At 37.5% G+C, this 25,207-nt stretch overlaps 1 protein-coding gene across 1 annotated transcript in view; it reads left to right on the forward strand.

Moving 5' to 3' along the window:
• LOC100167703 (alpha-protein kinase 1-like) overlaps positions 1–23,049 on the forward strand; it is a 56,601-nt gene extending 33,552 nt beyond the window's left edge. The window contains exons 3-4 of the mRNA XM_008189151.3: positions 18,502–19,747; positions 20,219–23,049. Of these exons, the coding sequence (XP_008187373.2) occupies positions 18,519–19,747; positions 20,219–20,912 (1,923 nt within the window). The 5' untranslated portion in view covers positions 18,502–18,518 and the 3' untranslated portion in view covers positions 20,913–23,049. The remainder of the gene's footprint in view (positions 1–18,501; positions 19,748–20,218) is intronic.
• The last annotated feature ends 2,158 nt before the right edge of the window (positions 23,050–25,207 follow it).

Here is a 25,207-nt window from a genome sequence, read left to right on the forward strand (position 1 = left end):
TTCTGTGATAATATTGCTCTGCACACCGACCGAAACGCAAACAAAAAAAAAAAATCAAAACAAAATCGAAAACCAATTAATCGTTTAGAAAGTGATGAATTATTATTATTATTATTATTATTACGTGGCTCAGTTTAAAATAATAATAATTTAATACGCCGTATGTGTGAGAGTGTATTTGTGTTGGACAACCGCACACACAATGATTTTCTTTTCGTCCGCATACACGGCGGCCTGTGTAAAATAACTACGTTAATTATTATTATTATAATCGTCGCAGAGCTCGATCGCGTGCAATCGACCGAAACGATTTCGCGGTTATATACTGCACACACACTAATCAGAGATATACTATACATATATATTATACAAGTCGTAGATCTCGGCCGCTTCGGAAATCGCGAGCGAACGGTCGTATAGGCACGATAATAATATTAACATTTCATATTATATTATATAGGTCCGAGACGATTATTTTTTGATATTATTGCGGCGCGAGTAAGATCCAGCGTGTGCGGCTTATGGAAAATAAAAACCAGTGGGGTTAGTTCGTCACTACATAAAAAAAAAAAGTAAAATAATATGTCGTTTTGACCGGTGGACAAGACTGGGACTAGTATGAAAAAGTACATATATAATAATAATATGATATTACTTTATTATCGTACGTATATAGTGTTATTATAATATTATAATATATCATTACAGCATGTTATATATTGGTAGACCGTCCTCGATCGAGTTTTAACTGGAAAACGAGTTCGAAACTTACTCGCTGCAGAAGAGATTTCGCCCGGCCGCGACGAGTATCGCTTTTACCACGCACTTATAAACCAGTGCTTCTATATTATAATATTATACTCTCGTACCTATGCATACACATTATTATGAGATTATTAGTACTCTATAGCGGCGGCGTTACAATTCTAATTGCGATATTAATACATCCACGTTGATGATTATACAGCAGCACCGTTGTATAATAAGTATTATAATAACCAACTGCAGGGACACGCCAACGTGTCGATGTATATATACGTAATTATCATAACGACTCGATCTCATGCCGACCGACCACGGAATAATAACATATTATACCTACGAATAGGAGCAAATCGGTTAGCGCGTATTAATTACGTATACACCTGCAGTGCAACGCCAGACTGAAGGCGAATCGATACCTAACGGATATCGGTGCACCTTAGATATTATATAGTAGGTAGGTACCTATAATATTATAACATCATAATATTATTTTATTATTATTATTATTATTATTATTATTATTATTATTATTATTATTATTATTATTATTATTATTATTATTGCGAAGTCGCGCAAACGAGATCATACTGCAGATAATTAAAGTCACCGCGGAATATCATTTTCGTAACTGGCGACGAGTCTGACAATAAAAAATAGTGTGCTTATAATATTATACTACTTTTTCGGGCGCTTCCTTATTCTCTAACTAATAAAATATTAAATCTTTTTTTATAATTATGAACTTAAATATATAAAATTCACTCAAATTATTTCAATAAGAAAAAAAGGTAAACCAACAAAATATTGAAACCCATGTATGCATAAATCTTGTTTCGAAAAATATATACCGACGTTTTTATAAACACCGGCAGATTCGATTTTCAGTAACCAAAGCCCATAAATATTATTATGACTAAAAAAAGTAGTGAATTCCAACCAAAAGTATATCTCCGTGGAAAATAAATCAAACATTTGTATTATGTGCCTATATATTATGTACAACTAATAACTATAATATTACGACTTACGACGTTCTTCTAAACGTAGCTATTATTATTACGGGGGAGTGGGTGGGGTGGGGGTCACACACTCACACTTCCGTAAACTGTATTTTTCATTTTTAGTTAGTTGGAGTACGAATTTTTTTCTAATGGGAACCACCCCCTTAAACTTATACGCCTTATATGTACCCGGCTACAAAAATCATAAATCAGGCCTTAGCTTTAGTATAGCGTGCTGCATATACGATAGTAATATATAGGTTATGACCATAATAATATTATGTGCTACGCTGCGACTGCTGTGGTCGTTACATACGCTATGTCTGCAGCTAAAGCAAGAGTTCGGCCGAGCTTTTTTAGGAGTCTCCGAGTGGGCGGCATTATATGTATAGCAGGCGGTATAGTTTCACAACCACGCCGGTGCACCGCGATAACCTGTTAGACTCGACAAGACACACGTTGCAGTGAGAATGGCGTGTGTTCACACTTTCCATCTGCAGGTAATAATAATAATTGCTCTACATGATGTTACTCCGTATACTATATATATACATAAATGTATCTATCGGAGTATCGGACGGTCTCATATTCTATATATAATACAACGCCGCGTTATACACCTATGCATATACAATATACATAATAATATATACCTATATGCATATAATATTATAATATAGGTCCCTATACCGAACATTCGAGACGTGTATATATTTATATGTGTATGGGACAATAATAATTATTTATATTTTACACGCGTGTTAAACAAACATAAGCATAATTATATGTGAAGAAAAAAACTGGTTGTGCGCGACGACAATTTATTATGCATGCGCGTTAGGTCGTGGGACAAGTGCCGCCGCGGTGTATGCGCTTAAAATATTATTTTATTAAATTTTTTTCATAGGTGTATAATATTATAATATATTGCGACGATTACGCGTCGTCCACAGAGATAAAAAGATATAGATCGGTCCAGTGTCCGCGAAAGTGCATGGGCTTAGAGCGCGTTGAGGAACAGCGATAAAGAAAATTAACAACGGAAAACGGTCGTGTATATTATTATAATTATCGATACACGACGTTCGGAGATGGATCGGATTCGTGAGTTTTTATAATGTTACCTATAACGATAAAATATGATCATGCCTATCCCGATAATGCGGAAGTGCAACGTTCAAGTATAATATACAGCTGCAGTCTAGGTGCGCTATAACATTACGCGTCTGTTATCATTATTATTACCTCTATACATAATATTATAATACACTGTAATAATATTTTAGTACCTACGCCGAGCCTGCAGGGTACACCAGAAAATTATTATTATTTGCGCACGCGGTCTATGTGTATTTATGAATTTTCAAGGTTGGAGCAAGGCCGCAGGGGAACGGGATGTCACCGAGCCACCGTGTGGAGTAACGATGTGTTAATCATTTCTTTATTATTATTAACTATTATAAATACTTAATGTTAATAAGTAGGTATAATATTATTGATATAAACATTCGAGACTCGCGATCACTGAGGGTCGCCGAAATCTCCTACGCCGCAGCCCGCAAACACGCCACCGTGTTGTTGCAGTGCATGCGGATAAGTTACCTATTGTATATCGTAATGTATAGAGGTATAATACGTGTGCGTACAAGATAATATATATTATACGGTACGCCCCGTGTTAATTAACGCCCGAGAATGCAGTGACCTAGGACTACGACGACGACACGCCGCCAATACAGTCGCGTCTGGTCGCGGAGATCGTGTGTACTTTTTTAAAAAATATATTATTATAATAATAGCGTACGCTCGTATAATAATAATAATAATAATAATTATTATTATTATTATACGTAATTATATAATTCGCTCTCATTACTGCGGGACCGTAACTGCGCTGCTGCACGTAGTATAAACGTAACGATATGCGACAGTGTGCATGCAGCGGGAGAATCGCGCTATAAGGAATAAAAAAAAAACAGAGATTTTTTTTATCTTACTCGAATTACCGCTATAAATCTCTGACGGACCTTGTTAGGACGAGATATCGTCGTCGTAGTTTTTTATAACCAAACGCTGTGGACGATGCGTTAAATAATAATTATATATTTGTACCTACATAGAAACCGACTGCAGCAAAATCGCGACGACGCCGAAATACGACTTTGGCCTCGGTCCACCGCAGCTGTGTGGACTTCGTTCGTTTTGACAACATTCGAACCCGAAAAACTGAGCAACAACCGTGAATCGCACCGATCGAATGACCGCGTGACTGTAAATCACAGCGATGACAATGATGCGATGATTCTTTTTTAATTTTTAACGAGTCTCTCGTACGTTTGTCGCGCGTTCCGTACATGATAATATTGCTCGTCATTATATATACGCGCATACGGAAGTTTTCGGTGTTTATACGTATATTGCTAAATTTTATAGTTTTATACGCAATAAAAATGACGGTAAACTACCGACAGGAGAAGCGCACGTGCGTGTGTGAAACGCTGATCTCATGTGTGTATATTATAATAAATTATATTATAGTAGGCGTTGGCTAATGAAATAAATTACGCGAGTGGTCGCGCTAACAAAACGGATACGGAGGCACGTACGTCGCTCGTATAATAAATAGATTGTGGCGGCGGCAGCGTAAAATATAACATTTTACTTTATGTGCAAGTACGCGAAAAAAAATATTAATAATGAGAAACGGTCGCGAGCACCTTAATTATAATACGTCGTCTCCGCTCGCCTTGTGCAGCATGATGTTAGTCATCTGCAGCCACCCGCAGCGTCACCGGTTCATCCGTCGGTGGGTCGCATGTAATAATGATAATAATAATAATAATAATAAAAAATTATTATTAATAGGTATTATTATTATTATCGTGGTCATCGTATTCGTTTTCCATCAAAACGACAACGCTCCCGTCCGGTTTAATTAATTCAAAACGTATAAACAAAATAAATAGGTACCTATATAATATACACATGTCGTCGTATATTCCCGAAGTCGTTCTGATTTCGTGTTTAATCGCCACCGCTGTTTTATTATTACGATTATTATAATTTATTATTATGAATACATATCGACGGGGAATCGTATATCGGCAGATGACGAAATGCGATCGGTCGTCCGGTCGGTGGTCGGCGGTCGCCCTCACGGATCATATAATATTATAATATCATATTATTATTATGAATCTATACGCGAGCAGTTTCCACGCACCGAATAAAACAATATTATAATATTATGATAATATAAAGAGGTCGGACGGGTGTAAATGTATACTTGGTTTTTTTTTTTGCATCGTCAAACGACCCTGTGAATGCTGAGTACATATATTATAATATTATAATACTTTGACGCGGGACAAGTGGCTTTCGCCAGATCTGCTGCAGTAATCACGTGTCCCGCCCGTGATATACCGAATTATAATAATATAATGGTGACGAAGACTATATACGTACGAAACATCGGGCATAATATTACATTATGTTAATTGTACCTGGACGCGTACCTATAGTACCTATAAATGATAATAACTGTCGACGGGACTGCGGAAACTCGTGTTTAATTCGTCGGCGGGGAACAGAAAACAAACAACGACGGCCACCGCGTGTCTCGGGTATGATATAAGCAGCCCCATAAAAAATCAACGGGAGATTTGAACTGAAAAACAACAGCAACAACACGGCGTGCTTATATTAGAACGACGAAAACATAATATTATTATAACATATAATAATAATAATTACGATGATAATGGCAACAATATTATATATTATGTGTATTTACGTGTGCACCTCGAAAACCCGTTTGACGCATGTAAACGCGTATACTTACGTATTTATAATATTATAATGTTCGCCATTTTAAACATTTATATAAATATTTTATTATTATTATTATCATCATCATCGTTAATCCCGCGCCGGCGATTGATCGATTCGTGCCGAACACACAGAATGTTAAAATATACCTTACATTATTGTATTATGCGTATTAGCTGCTGCGGAGCGTTGCGAAAAAATAACATTCATCGCGTAATAAAATATAATGTAGCTAATATCGCGATAACGTCCGACGGACATCGCGTCCGGGAATAATATGGAGGGCCGATGCGACGACCCTGGCGGCCGGTGGGCATTTAAAAAAAATAATTTTCGCAACCAAGTCGCGCCCATATATTTATATAATATTATTATAATCCGCTGACGCACGAAAACCTTCACGTCGCATACATTAGGTATGCTAATATACGTCAAGTTAAAGTGCACGGCACTATTAACTACGACTAACGACGCCTCGTCATCATAGAACCCCGGTCGCTCTCGAAACGTCACTGATACGTCAAACACATAATAATAATATTATTATAATACGACGTGTAGAATTTCGGATCGTGAAATTTGTCCTAAGAAATTCCGCCTCAGAAGAGGATTGCTGCAGCGCGTATCTATTATTATACCTATAACCACGTCGAATCGATTCGCATTCTGACACATTGACAACTGCGAATTCTCGGAACTAGTTTCAGCTGACTTGTACCCACATTATTTATACCTATTACAATATTATATTATTATAATCGAAATATTTACTCAACCCTTATTATGTATATGACAACTCAATATTATAATTTATAATAATGTATTGCAGTGCTGCAAGAGTATATTAACAATATCATAGTGTCGACTTAAAATATATAGCTACAATTCATATGCGTAGAGCTATCATCTGTAGTAATATGTTATATTATTATAATATCGATGTGGAGTGAAAATGAAGAATAATATATTATTATTGTGTATGCAGTCGTTAAGTCGTCGAGGAGTTAATGTGGCATTAAGGAGAAACCACCTCTGCGCCGCCGCCGGAGTAGTCTTCGTTGGATTTCATCAGAATGTCACAATGTATCACTTTAAGAATCAGCTTGATATAATATATAGGTATATATATATATATATATATTATATATACACGTATTTAATAAAAAAATTGCACGATTGGCAAAAGTCATAATATTATAATATATTATTATTTATCCTCTCGCGGGCTTCCATCATTAGCGCCGCCGCCTTTTTCTCCTGCACTGCTCGGTGCGGGCAGCGACATATTTACGTGCAATAAATATGTATGATGAGGAGGAAAAACGAAACCTATCACGGCGGTGGAGGAGAAGAAGAAGGGAAAAATCGATCGCCACACCAATTAGACGACTCCACGCGAGGGAAAACGAAAGTATAATGATATGTCCATGACGGTCGTCGGGTCTGTATATTAATATTATTATACAGCGACTTGCGACTATATAATAATAATATATAGTGTACACATAGGTACGTGCCGAGTAGGTACTCTGCGAGCAATCACATAAGGTATAATATATTTTAATGCAGTAGGCATATACGTGTGCCAACGTCTGCAGAGTAAGCTCTATCGAGTGCAATGATGGACTGGCGGCTGACTCGACAATATAATATATTACGTATATTATATGGAACGCTTCAGCGACGAACTCGACTTGCGGATTCCGATCCGCGTAAATTATTATGTGCTCGCGCGTGCAACGCCTCCGTATGGTCTCTACGCGTTACCATAATATAACATAGAAATGAGATGGCCGCGTCTAGGCCCGCCGGGGCGGTCGGGATCCGTCATCGTGGGGAGGAGGTGCAGCGTGGAAATCTTGAATTCCGCGAACGCGCCACACGGCTATTTACGGGGCTATTTATTATTATTGTATTCGCGAGAATACGTATATATAGCGTAGCAGTGCATGATGCGGTCAACCGCAGTGTACAATATATTATATAGGTACGATATTGTAATATATAATGTTATTATAATGTGCGTTATCGCAGTGATGTTTTTCGAATTTCTACGCGTGAGAGAGCTGCTATGTAACACGCTCACCGCCGCTGCGTCTGCCGTGAATGACGGATCATCGACGAAAATCATTAAATTATTATTATTATCGTCGTCGTCGTCGTTCCAAATATATATGCGTAAACTGTTTATAATGTGCACCAGTTATAATGACCTATATAATAATAAATTCTCAGTCGCATATTATTATTGTTACTATCAAATTTCATATACGATGTACCGTGGTATATGCAGCACATTACACATCACATGTGCGCGTAGTATAATAATTCATCGTACACCCAAAATCCAGTGATACCTATAGGCTATAGTGCCCGACTTTGATTTCTAACGAGTTTTTGCGGTGTTATTATAAAGCTCGAAACTAATGTATTAAGTACCTACGCTGCACGGAGCACACAATATAATTATTATTACGTTTTTATATTGTGATTTAGTCCCAACATCAAGACGACCGTATCTTTTATTTCGCGAGTACCTATATACATTCGATGATAAATCTCGACGGACATTTCAACCGCGTATATAATATTAAAATATACCTAATGCTATGATTTCTAACATTTTCGCGAGTACTTTTCTCGGCATTATATTGTATTTTTGGTACCTACCTGGAACACCATAATATTATACTCATCGCGCAACAGGTAATAATAAAGTGAAGATGACGATATGATTTTGAAAATGCAGAAGTAGTTAATACAATGTACCTATACAGAATAATATATAAATTGTATACAGGTGATGCGCGCAACTGCGTCGGCGGCGTCGGATGAGACGCGAGAAGTGGTGTTGTGATGATGGCGAGGGGGGGAGGGGAGGTGAAGGCGAGACGGATGAGAAAAAACGATCGGTAATGTACGCCACCGAATGGTCTCATTAAGACGAATAGAATTTAAATTGCCAACCGAGTGATGATGACCATTAGGACGGGGATTGTTGTCTTCGAGTGTATACCTATAATATAATTTATGTTGAACATAATACATGTGCGCATATATATATATATAAAGGTATAGGTTGGCAGATATACACCTCCATGGACATATATATACATAGAAAATACGTACAAAAAACCGTATTATTTTCATTTTGTTTGGTGTTGTACCGGATAGGTAGGTATATATATATAATATTATATTATACACGTGCACTATACTTGGCCGCACTGCTTTGGTAGTCGGCGCAAAAAGGTCATCCGCGGCAACTGACGAGAGCACAGTACATAAATATATAATATAATATAATGTGTGTACGTGTATTACAGAGAGGGCGATGTTCGATGACCGGGGGTGGCGGCGAGGGGGTAGTGTGGAGGAGTACGTACACATAATAATATTATACGTATGGTAGGAGGTCTATATATCACCGGGTGGCTGACAGCGCCGCACACACCGGAGATTGATGGCATATCGCCGCACGGCCGCGAGAACCGTTCATTCATAACTCACCGATCGCCAGTCCCACGACGACTTCGGTAATGATTTTAATTATAATAATAATAATTTTATTATTATTATCATTATTATTATTATTGTTATCATCACCATCGCGGCCATTGTGGTCGACGACATTGTGCGATCACGCCGACGAGTGTCATGATCAAGACACGTGCTTGTAAATACCGCGAAGAATGAAACGAAAACACGGAGAAATTGTTATAAACCGCGGATAAATTGTTATAAGCAAATTTAAAATTTCATAAAAATATAAAGAATAAAAATAACAAACAAAACTTCACGATTATAATTTATAAGACTACTAACGTAGAAAAATAGGTATAATTGTTTACTAGATTTATAAGGGGATAATTTTTCTAAAAAAAATTAATTATGTATTATTATGTATTAAAGTAATAATATAACTTTGTATGCTTAGAATAATCTAATACAGAACAAGACTTCATTTAACTATTCCAAGAAAATATTACCAAGTATACCAACAATACATACCTACATCATACAAAAGTGGTCATATATTGCATACTTATATTATATACATTTAGAAGCCTCCGAGCAACAGCGTTTTGGAATAGTGCCTACTAGTAACTGGTTCGAAAATAAAATATCGACTTTCCTTTTTAATTAACCTTTGATGATAATATTATTATTGTGTGTAAGTGTAACATAATATTATATTCTCCTATTTTATTGCACAGATGTAATACCTACAACACTTCGTCGTTGCCACATGTGTAGTCGCGACATCAATCACTAGTCAGCTTAGGTATAGGAAAATGTCCGCCAAATTATGTAAAAAAAATATACCTACTTACCTACAATATCAAAAATATTGATAACCTCTGTTTATGATTGAACAAAATTTAAAAAAAATTTTCAATCAAATTATTTACTTTTTAAAAATAGTCCACGAATAGTTCTGTATGGATGTAGTGAAATCAAAAATAAAATGACACCTACTTTAAAATAAAACGTAAGACACAATTTCGTATTTCGATTCTCGGTAGTCGCTACTATGGATAGCGTTTATCTGCTATAGTTTACTGAAACCGAAGTAAGCTTATAGATAACAATGTGAATATTATTATATATTTTGTGACGTGTATATTTTGAGATCGCAGAATTCCAAATGTGTTTTTGAAGATGTTTCTGGTGCGTGGTCATCCACTGCACATAGTGGACATTATTCGTATATTCATAATATAATTTATGTATACGTATATGTATCACATTATTTTTATATGTCTTGTCGATCGATATAATATCAATCTACATCGCCGTCGATCTTTGAACGGTATATTATACGAGTAGCCGGTATACACGGGAAATCGTCGTGGTCGTCGTCGTATATACCACGTGACCTGAATGATGTAGTTTTGATCTACAACCATCCTACATATGTATATATCTATAAGAAGCGGGTACGTATTATATATACAAATACATATAATATATGACCGTTTCTCTTTCTCCTTTTAGCCGACGACTGTATATAATACGCGATACACGTTTAGTGCGCGTCGCTTTCGTCCATATAATATAATATTATGATATTATACCTAAATGTTTATAATATAACGACGCCCACGTGATGGGGTAAGAAAAAAAAATTAAATTAAATGGTATAATCTTGTACCGTATTTCAATCGGAACGATACGCGCGTTTTCCGTCACTCGCGACGGCGGCGGCAGCGCGTTCATAAGAAGATTGCGATAACAAATATAATATTGTTCTTAAATGTAATGAAAATCTCCGATCGATCGGAAGCCCCGGCGATTGTGGGTGAATCCTCTGTATCGGCGGCAGCGGCATACACGCTTATAATATATATTTATACATAGACATATATACACGGGCGAAGCAACCGGATTCTGCACCGCGACGTGCAGCAGCAATAAATCGTAAACGCGCCATATAGCAGGTGGATGGCTCGTGGGCGAAAATCGTACGTTTTAATATCGGGCAGCGGCGGCGGCGGCGGCGGCGGCGGCGGTGGACCCAGGTATAATATGTTATTATTATTATTATATTATTATGGAAAAAACAAAACAGTTGTTATTTAGAAGTAACGATATGTAAATGGCATGTCGAACAGATTCATCGTGCAGCGGGTCGTAAATTTCTCGTTTCTCCTCGACGCCGCCGCCGCCGCCGCTGCCGTGCTTCAGCCGCAGCAGCAGTAGGAGCAGCGGAGACCGATCCGAATTAAAACAAAATGTATATTGTAGACCGTATTATATTTTACTATAGAATTTATGATAATATGTAGAAGGCATATTATAACCATCGTGCGCATAATATGCTTCTAATATTATAATATGCATATTCGTTTTCGAAAGAATCCGGGTTTTCGGAACCCCGAAGGCGAGACGGTTGCTTGTACGCGTATTACACCGCGATGGATTTGGCCGCGGTTGCGCGCGAGCGATGACGCTCTGATATGATTTACGGTTTTCCGCGCACGTTTCCCCGCCAACGCTGCGCTCTGTATAGGCACAGCAGCCCGCGGACAATGTGTATTATAGTCGTAATATAGGTGTAGTATGTTCGGCGGCCGACGGGCCAGATAACAATATAATAATAATGTTGTGTATAATATTATAATATAACAATATTATAACAATAATTATACGTATATACCGTCAACACGTATTAGAGGTGACATTAGCATATAATTTTAAGACAAATTTGGTTTTTTGTACATAGGAAATATTGTGGGTTATGATCCATGCGTGGGTGGAAACTGTAGCTGCAATCATTGTAAAGTGTATTAGTTGAATTTTTTTTCCTCACAAATTCTACCAAAATGTATGTCTGAGTAGACAAAATCATAATGCCCACAGTGGCAGACGATAGGTATTAAGTAATATCATAATATAACGAAACAGTACCATATGCGCGAATGTAACGAAATGGCGTAAGTATTATTTTTCCTCTCCGTGCTTATTATGACATTATATATTACTGTTGTTGTTTTGACACGTGCGTGCGTATGAAATATATCGCAGAACATGAAAAATATTATATACGCGCTTGTGCAGCGGATATATTAATATTATAAAATAAACCCATGTATTCTGCATACGCTTGTAATAAGTATAATATATAATATATAGGTAGGTAAGTATCGTTTTTACACGTTGCCACGCGTAGTAAAATATGTACAGCGTACGGTCACTGCAATCCATTACAATATAATATAATATCCGTATCGTACGCAGCGGAACGGCGGCCGACTGTCGAATCCGCTCCCAGGCCCGCCGCGGTAATAATTTTTATCAACACTTTTTTATGTACCTACTGTCTGTCTGGACGCGTGCGTGTCTCCATAATATAGTCAATACGCCGTACATTTTATGTTGTACGACCATACGTCACGCGTGTACGGGAAACGAGTATTTTTATGGTTCACGATTATTATTTCATCTCAAACCATTCCACTGACGGAAGAGTGTATAATTCTATGAATATAACATTATATATAGATGAGGTGCCTATAATGTATACATGAAAATGCTTCATGACTGTATATATTACTGTATTAGAATATAATATAAATTTACTTTTATCAACAGGACTATGAAATATTTAGTGACGTGCACTCTGTTGATGCGATTAACCACAATATTGGCGTTCGATATTAGCAAAACTGTTCTAAGAACATAAAAAATGTGCAAAAAGAGTCCACTTATTACAGTTTGAAAATTTGAGGGTACTTGTTTGTTTTAATTTCGACAATTATCATACACGTAAACTATTTCAAATAAGCATTTGTCACATAATAATACGTTTGTTGTTATTCACTTTTATATTATATAACATGCTATGTATTTCTCCGAGCATAATAATAAATACCTTCTATATAATATAAACTATAATATATATTATACTGTCTTGTTTTTCAGATAAATTAGCAATCAAATAGTCGGTATTTTGTTATGGGTAATATCATTCATCGAAAAGTGCTATTCACAATATTAAAAATTACTAATTAGTAATGTCATCTAAATAGTATATCAATATCATTGAAATCAAAGTTCAAAATAAACATATGAAAACCCAGAGAACTAAAAGAAGATGGTCCAAAAAACTATAAAATGTCTTGAAATATGCTTAAACAAGAATATAGAGCAAAAGGGTTTTTAATTTATTGATTTGGAGTTTCAAGTAACTATCTATAATACATTCCCATTATAATTCTAAGCGTAGTATTCACCTAATAAAAACACTCGTGCGAATATATTAAATCTTCAGCCCTAATTCGTTGTTGATGTAAAATAAAATGTATGTCTAGTACAATAACATTACCTATAGGTAAATAATCACACTCGATTTCCGTAACAGTTTTTCCCGTGTACAGTATACCTACTGCTTTCCGTTTTCACCTTCGAACATATCAAAATAGGTATATGGCGGTGGCGATGACTGCCTTCGTCCTTACAACGACATATATCATTATTATCGTCGTCATCATTATTATATTATAAGACTGATCGCATTTTATACCAAATTCAGAAAAGAAAGTTATACATATACGCGGTGTACAACGTACGTGGTGGTCCGACGTGAGGCGGGTACGTGATCGTAAAAAAAAAAATACGAAAACCGAACGTCGTCGCGTCTTCCAGTTTTCATAAGGTATTGTTATAATGTATTATTATTGTTGAGGTCAGAAACAAGTGGATTTCGACACTCGTCCGGCCGCGGAGTGTGATGAAAACCGAAATTGCTCATAGCGAGGATTTAAGCGCATAATATACCTACCGACTATTACAATACTGACCTAATATCTATAATATCAAAATACCGATGGTGAGGTTCTCACCAATATCGACTGCGTTATCTGTGTACACTGTACATACAGCAGCGAGTAAACGACTACTACTCTACAACGGTCGCAGGCGTATAATAATAATAATAATAATAATAATAACAAACCGTTCTAGTTCCCAATATAATATAAGCGATATGAGCGAATATAAAGAACAATGATATGGCCGGTCTCGTATATAATATATAGGTATAATAATAATATAATAACGAGATATAACATAATCGTCGCGGTTGTGTTATTACGTAACAACGGCGAGAAAAAAAATCCGTCGGCAGTTTATTATATTATCATTATTATATATTATACACATAGGTATATAATATATTATATAGGTACAGTATCGAGCGTATACAACAGATGTAATAATTATTATTGTGCGAGTAACGATCGCTGCCGCGCGTATAAATACGGTGTTCATCATCTCGTAAAGTACATTATGTTATTGTGTCGTATACCTATATATATATAAATGTAATATATATATATTGTGTATAATGCGATCGCATTATTGCGCGACGCGACCAGTAAAATAATAACGGACTCAGAGCACGTGCGCGACGGTGTACGATAGGCAATAATAGTAATAATTGTCCGACAACAATGCCGCTCGTATATTACACGGACGACCGGGCAACAGCAGCACCTGCAGAACAGTTGTGCAAGTGCAGCGCGAATCCGAGTGATTATTATATAGGTATTTTTTTCTTCCTTTCGATTTTCGGTCTTTGCTCATCGTATTATTATCATTTGTTATTATGCAGTATACCGTATACATTATACGTTCTTATAGTGGAGCTGCGTGGCAATAGCCGTCTACTGTACACCGCGGACGACTCGTAAAAGAAAATAATTCAAATTTTGCATCGAATGTGCGTAGTTTTTGATAGATTTCTGGAAATTTTGAAAGTGTTTACGATAGCAGCTTTCACGTACATATTTACTTTTTTGACGTTGGTATAATATTATGCATCTTCAAACAATCAATGAACCGACTTCAAAACACAAAAAATGGGGCTATAGGAAAACTAACTTTATATACAACCCTTATCCAAAATATATATAATATCATTCAACACGTTTTAATGTTACGCGAGATATTACGATTTCAAAATTATTTCCATGAAGACACTGATTTCCACCATATTGTATTACGGAAAATGACAGTACAAATGTACAATAAATTATTATTTTTAAACTTTCGCTATATACTGCAATGATGGTATAATATGACATCCTATAATTGTGCACTGATTCTGTACCTAAATATACTTAAAGCTTATCGGAAAGTTTCAGGATTTTGAATTTATCTCGTTTCCAGTCTTTACTGATATATTATGACGTCCTGTACCATGCTATAAATAATATAATATCACTTCGCTTATTTCACTTTATTCGTATCACCCACACATGACAACGTGTGTTTTTTTATCTGCACCACGTCATATTATTATGTGCAACCGCACATTTCTGATCGATTATTATTCAGTAGTAAATCGTGGGTCGAGTATAATTAATAATTATATATATATATTATGTGTATACATACATATATCATTAGAATTTATAAACGAGCATGGAACGATTATATAACGATATAACGAGAATTTCGTCGGATTGTACTGATAATACATTAATACGTTGCGATGTAAGTAGGTGGTAGGTATCTATAATAATATACGATAGGTGCCTGTATTTGTTTTTACGATATATATTTTGAACGTAACGCTCACTCGGTCATATATAATATATTATATTATTATGCATTTAAGATCGATAGTAATCAACATAAAAATAAATTAGATGGAAAAAAATATTATAATTTACACTTAGTAAGCTGCAGCAATTCGTCGGTTTCTTCTGCTCTATAATACAACAGTGGCAGACGGCAGTCGGTCAGAGTTCGGCTGACTCGACTATTTAATTATTCCGGGACGTATTACCATTGATTATAAATACTAGTATTTATAATCAATGGTATTACCTACGCATTTAAACCGTGTCGTCATCGAACTACATGATAACCGTCATAGATATACCTACCAGTATTTTTCTTGCAGAGTATATCGATCTCTAGGAATAAGAGTAACACAAAAAAGTAAAAAATATTTTATTATTTTTGTTTTTCATGCGTATATAACGTACTAATAGATACCTAATACACAGCAGTTAACGAACTATACCTACTAAAAAAACGGGACAAAATGTTACCCGTTAGAAGTAAGTCGGAACAAAGGGTCATGATGCTCAAAAAATTAACAATTCGTTTTTAAACTCAACCTATATGGGCAGCTATATGATTACAATATATTATATCGTACGAGTATATTACACATTTACGCTTAGGATGTAATGGCATGGGCATATTGACTCGGTTGAGTGTAATAATTTTGGGTAGGTATTAAAATAAAATCAAATGCTCCAGATAAAATCTATATGGACAGGCAATTATTATGTATGTGTGCCATCTACACTAATCAATATATTATTATTACTATGTGCCTGCAGACATTGAATGTACACCACGGCCTAGTAATATAATATTACGCGTGTAAGCGTTTTGCCATTTACGAGCGTTTCCATCGCGAAAAATCAAAAAACATTTTACATTGCTGTGATTTTGAGATTTCATACTCGAAACGCGTTATATTATTTTGCTATATATACATAATATAATATTATCGTCTGCTAGCCGCACGTACATCGTCCGGGTGTGATTTCCAATCGCGTCACGACAATCGTCGGTCAATTGCTATAATATTATTATTATTATAAAAACGTTCGTACGACAAATAAATAATGTATATTATATTATTATGTATACGAATATGTACTGCGGTGTGCGGCGGCCGTGTGGTCTGATTTAACGAGACGTAGATCGATCGATCGATCGATCGGCTTGTTGCAGATCTCGTCCCGGCCGACTGCTGCAGGGGAGCGATTCCGGATTCGCGGAGTCACCACGGTCTAGTTTTCGTCGAGATTCGCCAAAAAACGCCCGTGTACAATGTACCTACCTACTGTAATAATATGATATACTGGTTACGTGAGCGGCGGGTATTTGGGATTTTGTCGTGGATTATATTATTATTATTACTATTATATATAAAAAGGTTTATTTATTTTTTTATCGGCCGAAACCGATTTGGAAATGTGATAAACGGGTTTCATCGCGGGGCGCTCGTTAGCGAAAAGTCCGCGCAGTGGACGACGTGAAAAAAATAAAAACGCCAAAACGAAAATTGCGATCCGCATTCAGACAGGGAAAAAAATAACAAATAACGTTACATAATTGGAAGTTTCTTCCACAATAATAATATAATGTATAATAATATATTATATATATATTATACACGTGAAGAGAAAATCGGAGCGACGACGAGTAGTTATTTTTTATTTTTTTTATTCTTCTCCTCCGTCTTCGTCCCCGTCAAACTTGGCGAATTTAATAATATCACGCAGCACATGTACCTACCTCTGTTATAGTACATACCATATGTACCTCTACACGACAACGACAACTACGACTACTGCTGATACGACGTATGTGTACTTTCAAACACGACATGTGATAATTCTCGGACGGGCTACCGGGTTTACACGGACCGAATTTTTGCGCCGCTCCTCGTTAAAATTGCAGTCGGTCTCGTTGTCTGTCGCCGTCGTCGTATAGTCCGTCCAGACGGCAATTATAGACGCGTTTGTTACTTGTGTGTGTGTGTGTGTGTGTGTGTGTGTGTGTGTGTGTGTGTAAGTGCACCGGTGCATCGGGCGGCCACATTGCGTCACGTTATGAGCGGAGAATTTATTAAACCGTTTTATATTCAACGTCCCCACACATAATGTGGCACCCCCTTCAATCATCCCCCTAACCCCTGCGTTCATGGATTTTCCAATCGGCCTGATGAAATGAATACAGAGACAGAAAATAGTATAAACTTTTCGGCTGATCGATGTCGCCCACGCGACAGACGACGACGGATGACGATAATATTATTATGATACGTCACTTTCGGCGCATCTGTCTATAATATAATTATTATATTATTCATATCGATGTTCCATATAGTGCATTGTGATTTTTGTTTATTTAAATCACGTTATTTCATACAGCAGCGACGTTAAATCGTGTGACCATTAGAAACAAAACTTATTAGTAGTTATTATGTTTCAAACAAATATTGATCACCAAACTGTATTATTTAGTAACTATAATATACATAGCTCCTATAATATACAGGGCCTATATTATGTATTTGTATACTATAACCGTGCTAATGTAACTACTATATGATAAAAATATGATAGTTTAAAGTGTGAAATGTAAAATACTAAACAGTGGTGAATTGCATAATTTTCAATAATTTGAACGATTTACTAGGTATCTTAAAACTTCGAATTGGATATTTACCACTGTTGGCCACAGACATTATATGCACTAAACACAATAATATTAGTATCATTTGTGTATTTTAAAAATCCATAGCGTATATTCTTTATAATATTATCTTTGCATATCACACGTAATATAATTTTTCTTTTTGATGTTTTCGCAGACGGCGTGGCCAAAGTGATGAGCGTGGTGGACACGTCTCCTCCGGCGTGGTACACCTACTACCCACGACCCGTGGTCCCATCAGTAGCGCATCCGCGCGACCCGTCCAGCATGCGCGAGAAGCACTCGAGCCCGCGCAAGATGGTCGCCGTTCCCGCAGTGGTTCCGTGCATGTCGCCCAAACAGGGTTCCGTGTACCCGGCTCACCACCATCTCCATAATCACCGCCGGCATCACGATCAGCCGGACCACCGTCATTACCGTGACGACGACGGCTCCGCCGCCGACAATGACGATGACGAGGACGACGACGACATGATGCCGTTTGACCTATCGCGCAACGGTGGCAGCTCTCCATCATCGTCACCACGGTCGCCGCTCCGGTCACACCGCATGTCACCCGCCGCGTTCAAACCGTATGACGGCAGTGGCACCGGCGTTAACAACGACCAACCACTTGACCTGCGAGTCGAATACAAGAAGTCACGCCGCGGTGACGAAATGGAAGACGAGAACCAGAACCTGATCATCAGGACGCCGTCCCCGGAGGACATTGAAGTCGACAGCCCAGGACCACCGTCCGCTGGCTTGCAGCGCTACGCACCTCACCACGTCGACCACAACGACCGTGGTGCCGTAGTCCACAGCCCCTGTTCGTCGTCTGACAAGGAAGTTAACGTGACCGACGACCACCATCATCACCACCAACACTACCAACCACCTCAACACCATCAGAACCAGAACCAGAACCAGCTGCAGCAGCACCAACAGCAACAGCACCTACAGCAGCAGCAGCAGCAGCAACAACAACAACAACAACAACAACAACAACAACAACAACAACAGCAACAACAACAACAGCAACATCAACATCACCGGCGCGGTGGCATAACCGTCGAAGATGAACGGCATCATCACCAGCGGATGGTAAACTATCCGGTGCTGTTCCCGCCACAGCCACTTCACCCTATGATGTTAGAAGCTATATACAGGGCGGGCGCTGTGGGCGACAAGTCCCGCATGCCTTCGTCACTGGCTGGTTACCAAACGGGTGGTGGTTACCACAGGCCGTCGCAGCACTATCCGTTCATCAACTCGCCACTGCTCAACGGGCACCATCATGTGCCGCCGCCCACCTACGACGTTGTCAGACAGCCACCGCCGCCTCCGCTGCCACCACCAGTAGCCAGATCTCCGCAGCAGAAGTCGTCAGCGTTCCAGGAGACGTCTGGCAAACCAAAAGATAGGTAGGTCGATGATGAAAATATTAAATAAAATCACAACAAACGTAGCACGCACACTTCGAGTTAGGTCATGGCGCGTTAGGTTACAGTGCCTGGGATAAAGGGGGGTGATCAATCATGCCCACAGCCATCGTTTCACGGGGGCAAAGTGCAAGAAGAGAACGTTGACGTGTGGAAAATCGGAACCAGGACGTGTTTCCTGTATAAGAGTGTGCAGGGGTTAGGAAGAGAAAAATATGGGCGCTCAATGGTTGCCTCCGATGGTGGTGTTTTTTCTTCAAAAATATTCTTTTTGACTCACGATGATTTATTTCGATGCATAAAAGATAAATAAATAACATTTTTTTGTGCGCTCAATCATGTAGTATTTTTTGGATTCATTTATAATTAAACTGTATCTGTGCTCGATCGGATCGAAGCAAAAAAAAAATATTTTTTATACTAACAGCATTGTGTTTTCGTTCTGTGCTACAGGTACTCGTGCAAGTTTTGTCAGAAAGTGTTCCCGCGCAGCGCCAACTTGACCAGGCATTTGCGGACGCACACGGGCGAACAGCCTTACAAGTGCAACTACTGCGAGCGGTCGTTCAGCATATCGTCCAACTTGCAGAGGCACGTGCGCAACATCCACAACAAGGAGAAACCGTTCAAGTGCCCGCTGTGCGAGCGGTGCTTCGGGCAGCAGACCAACCTGGACCGGCACCTTAAAAAGCATGAGGCCGACGGGCCGACCATAATGGATGACCGGCTGTCCTCGTCAGCGGCGGTGGTGGCTGCGGCAGCCGCAGCGGCCGCGGCTGAACGGAGGCGCCCGTCCCGGGGTCCCGGCGCCGGCGACGAATCCTACTTCGAGGAAATCCGATCGTTCATGGGCAAGGTGAGTGAGGACGGCAGCAGGTTCGCCGCAGCGGCTGCAGCAGCAGCGGCGGCCGCGGCCATCGGCCATCGCCGTGGCGGACACGGGCATCTGGCCGGCGGACGGCGACAGTCGACGACGTCTGCCTCGTGCCCGTACCGCCGTGGCTCGGCAGGCGATGCGCCTCCAACCGAAAGGTTCTCGTCCCGGTCGTCCGCCTCGTCGGCCGGTTCGACGGAATCGTCTTCGGGCGCGGCCGACGCGTCCGCCGCCGCCGCAAACGCCGAAAAGGAGTGCGTCAACAGCACCTGACCCACCGCCTCTGCGGACACGGCCGCGACATCTTCCCATCGAGATCGTCACACTGTTGCTGGTACCACGAACACGGTTACCACCATCAGCCGCCGACGACGTGGCTGAGTCCGACTTCGATGACGTGGCTGAGTCCGATGACGACGACGACTCGTATAATATGCACCCTGCAGGCACGTTGGACGGATCTCCGCGGGTGAGTAAACGACCCCGTGAAGCAAATTTTTTTTCTGCGTTGTTTCATATCGTTTCATTTGTTTCTATGCAATTTTTTACGAGGTAACAAATAATATAATATAATATACGAATTACATAATTTCTAATACGATATTTTTTAGTATTTTTAGTGTAACGTGTACATAGTTTTTAGTTGCGGATTGTATTATTATTTTATTTTTTTTATATATATATAATATATAGTTTATCATATTATTATTATCGCGTGTAAATATTTTATGTAGTAGAATCTACACAGGTTATTAAGATTTGCATATATTATATTTTTGTAAACTCGCTCCTCCCCGCAACTGTTTGTGATCGTTCTGTGATAATAACAGGTATATCGTGGCGATTAGCTCTTCGCATTCGATAAGCATGTAACGTGTCAACTGCGACAGTTTTACTAGTTTTTGACAATATTATCAGTGGTACGTATACTTAACTTGCCGAATCCATAATAATATTATAATAATACGTATAATATGTTATTCTCATTTGAATATGTTACGTTATATTTTTAGTTTAGATTTTGACCCACCGCGATCCACACGCTTTCGTTTCGATCGTAACAGAATTTACTAAAAGACTTAAAATATAATCTATAACAATATTAATTAAAAAAAACTCTAATAGCAGTTTTATAATCTTATAAAGACAGTGTCGCACATCAATGAACAATAACGACGAGTGATTACATAGGTTAGATCGAGACAAATGTCGAGATTTCATCATTTTCGGTGTTAGTACAATCCTGCAACAGGTGGCCCGCCACCATGCACCAAATCTCTTCATCTTCGTGCGTTCGCTCGAAAATTTTACGTGGAGAATCGGTTTCTGAAAAGTTAAACTGCACTTTACTAGCGTTCAACACGGAAATGTCCTCTAAAACGCAGCATGCACCTCTATATACGACACGAAATACGTTTCGTAATACGATTACGATCACTGTACGACGACACGCGCATTATAGTTGCATACGGTTTTTACGTGCGTCTGTGCTTGCAGTCAGACGGGAAACGATGAAAATGTGATCCGAACACGGTCGATAGACGGACAAACTGGGAGCGGGGGCGAAAAAAGTATCTCGAAATATATCATGCTTTATATACTTGGTGGTGCGCTCGTGTCAAACGAATCGGACGACGACGGCTGTACAGGTATAGAGGTAGGTAGGTAGGTAGGTATAGTATATTAGAAAACGGTTTCTCTATCGGCCAATAGTGCATTTCGCATTACCATAATATTTAAAACGCGTCGAGCAGGATGCTCTAGATTCAGCTGGTGTATGTGTATGTGTCTGTGTGTGCAGGTCGAAAACCGGTCGATGAAATCGTTATATACGGTTTGTTTTTTTTTCACTCGTAACACACGCACGCACACACTCACGTACCCACTTGTGTGCGCGTATTATTTTTTTTAACTTCCAGTTCGATAATATACGGTTTTCTCGCTAACCGGTTCCCCTGTACGACCGCCGCCGCTTCGGATGCTGCGCAGTGCGCGGACACGAAAAAAGAAAAAAATTATCAATTATTATTGTTATACGTTTATAATATTGTGTAAACGTATGTTTTGGTTATTATTATTTTTTTTGCTCTCAACACCCGTGTTTAACGAAGGGTACTTATAAAATCACGGTTATACTTAAATATTGTAAATAATAAAAAAAAGTATTATTTTAATAAATACATATAGAGTGAACGTCAAAGTTCGTCTGTGAGTATAAAAGTATGTACATAAAATAATTATGTTAATTTTCTCGCTTGGGGTGTTTCGGAGGTGTTTCTGTACGGAATACGGTTAAAAACTACAAAAATCCAAAAAAAAAAAACAAAACTAATAAGAAACGATTCGCGTCCACCGCAATGTTCTGTAATATTTCTTAAAATGTTATACTATTGATTATGATGAAAAAAAATAGATCGTATAATGTATGTATATATTATATCATGTAGGTATCGTTGAACGAACGACGACGACGACGACGGTAATAATTATAAATAGACGATTCGAATAGTAATAATTATAATAATATGTGTTCAGCATCCAACCAGCATATATCTATATTCTATATACGGTACACGCAGAGTGCTTAATAAAATATCGCAAAGCTAGTCAAAAAGACGATACGTAAAATGAAATCTGTAAAAAATAGAGAAAACGATATAAATAGTCTTACTTAACGGATATAATAAAAATAATATAGGCAAGATTATAAAATGAATATATAATATTCGATCATAATACGTATACGATCGTTTTAATTTTAATAAATATATATAATTTTTGTTATACGCTTTAAAATAGAATATACTATTATGTTTTGATTATAATATACTATTTTCTTAAACGGATCTAATAATATTAATAGTACACGATATGATAACGTTATATGATATATATATATAATAATATTGGATAGACTATAAGGTAAAATATATGTTTTTTTTTTTGTTTTAACGAGATTATATTTTATAGCATCTTGTGTGTAAGTTACCAATATAATTTTATGCGCCTTCGTAATACTGTTATCTATTATATTTTTTTTTTTTTTGATTATATATTTTTTTTGTTAATTTTTAGTTTTTAATAATATTATTAAATTTTTAAGATTGTTATTTGAATTTATTGAAGAAAACAACTCAAATTTATATATTTTTATTAAGTGTTATGTTTAAATTTTTACTATTGTAGTTGTAATAAATACATACATAATATATGTGTGTGTGTGTTGAAAATATACAAATATATATATATTATATACAATTATTAAAATATAAACCAACTTTTTGTTTTTTTTTTTTGTTCTTTCGGTACAATGTAAATATATTCTATACTGCGATCTCAAACACACACAACCAGTCGCGCGTTGTATACCGCCTGCAGATTACAGTTTGTCCAATATATCATATTCTTCTTATTATTTTTTTCTCAGTCTTTCTAGTTCAATGAATGAACGTAATGTGATGTTTTTATAATGCACTACCTGTAGTTGTTTTCACACGATTCAATGCGATGTCGATGTCGGATGGTGACGAAAAAAAAGGGGAAAAAAAGAAAATAAATAGAAAAAACAGGTTGTCTTCTATTTATTTCAAATAAGTCCCGGTGGCGTAGAAAAAGAATTCATATTATGTAGAAAGAAAAAAAAAAATACGCCTGTTGTACAACACCAACACTTTATGGAGACCCGAGTATAGGTAGTTAGGTACGCATACTCGGTATAAAGTTACGCGATCTAGTGTACCTATACCGCGACCATTATAGCTGTGTCACACGCTCGTTTGTAACGATACAATAATATTATCATTAAACACTTGCAGTCCGACAATAAGTGAGTAAAATACCTGCATCACGTCCATGAGAGATCGATACGGGATTTGGCAATTTTATCGTTATTCTACGACACGTGTAAAACAGGTGGTCTCGACGGATTTGTTGTAGTTAAGTACACACACACACATACACACACACGCACACACACACAAGATAAACACCCGACAACTGGGCTCGTATAGTTAAATGAATGAACTTCCTTCTACCTCGCCTAAATTTTAATACTATACTATACTTCAGTGTTCGTGTGCTAAACGGAAAAAATAATAATTTTACTTTTAAAATATATAGGTACTTACCTTCATAAATTAACTCATCTGTTTGAGGTAGTGCCCATATTTGTTATATTATTATAAATAAATGCCACAAATACAGATGTTTTATGTTTTAATATATATTTGTTTTGGACTGGTTACAACTATTTTTTAACCTATTTTATAACGCTTTGTTTAATAGTGCCACTGAAACAAAATTAACAATAATAAAAAATTAAATTCTTTACAAAATGTAACATGCTACGAGATATTTTTCCACTCTAGAGTGTATAGTTACTATACCCGAAAATATAGGTACCTATATATAGTATATTATATCCTTATTTTTCCTTGCAGAGGAAAAATATCTAGCTAGTAGCATGCTACTTATAACAATTAATTATATATACGAATGACATAGCTTTATATTATAACCAAAACAATATACCTACCAATACAATTTAATAATTATTGCTGCAGGTATCT

The sequence above is a fragment of the Acyrthosiphon pisum genome, chromosome A2, assembly GCF_005508785.2.
Source record: "Acyrthosiphon pisum isolate AL4f chromosome A2, pea_aphid_22Mar2018_4r6ur, whole genome shotgun sequence".
In the NCBI taxonomy this organism is placed as follows: domain Eukaryota; kingdom Metazoa; phylum Arthropoda; class Insecta; order Hemiptera; family Aphididae; genus Acyrthosiphon; species Acyrthosiphon pisum.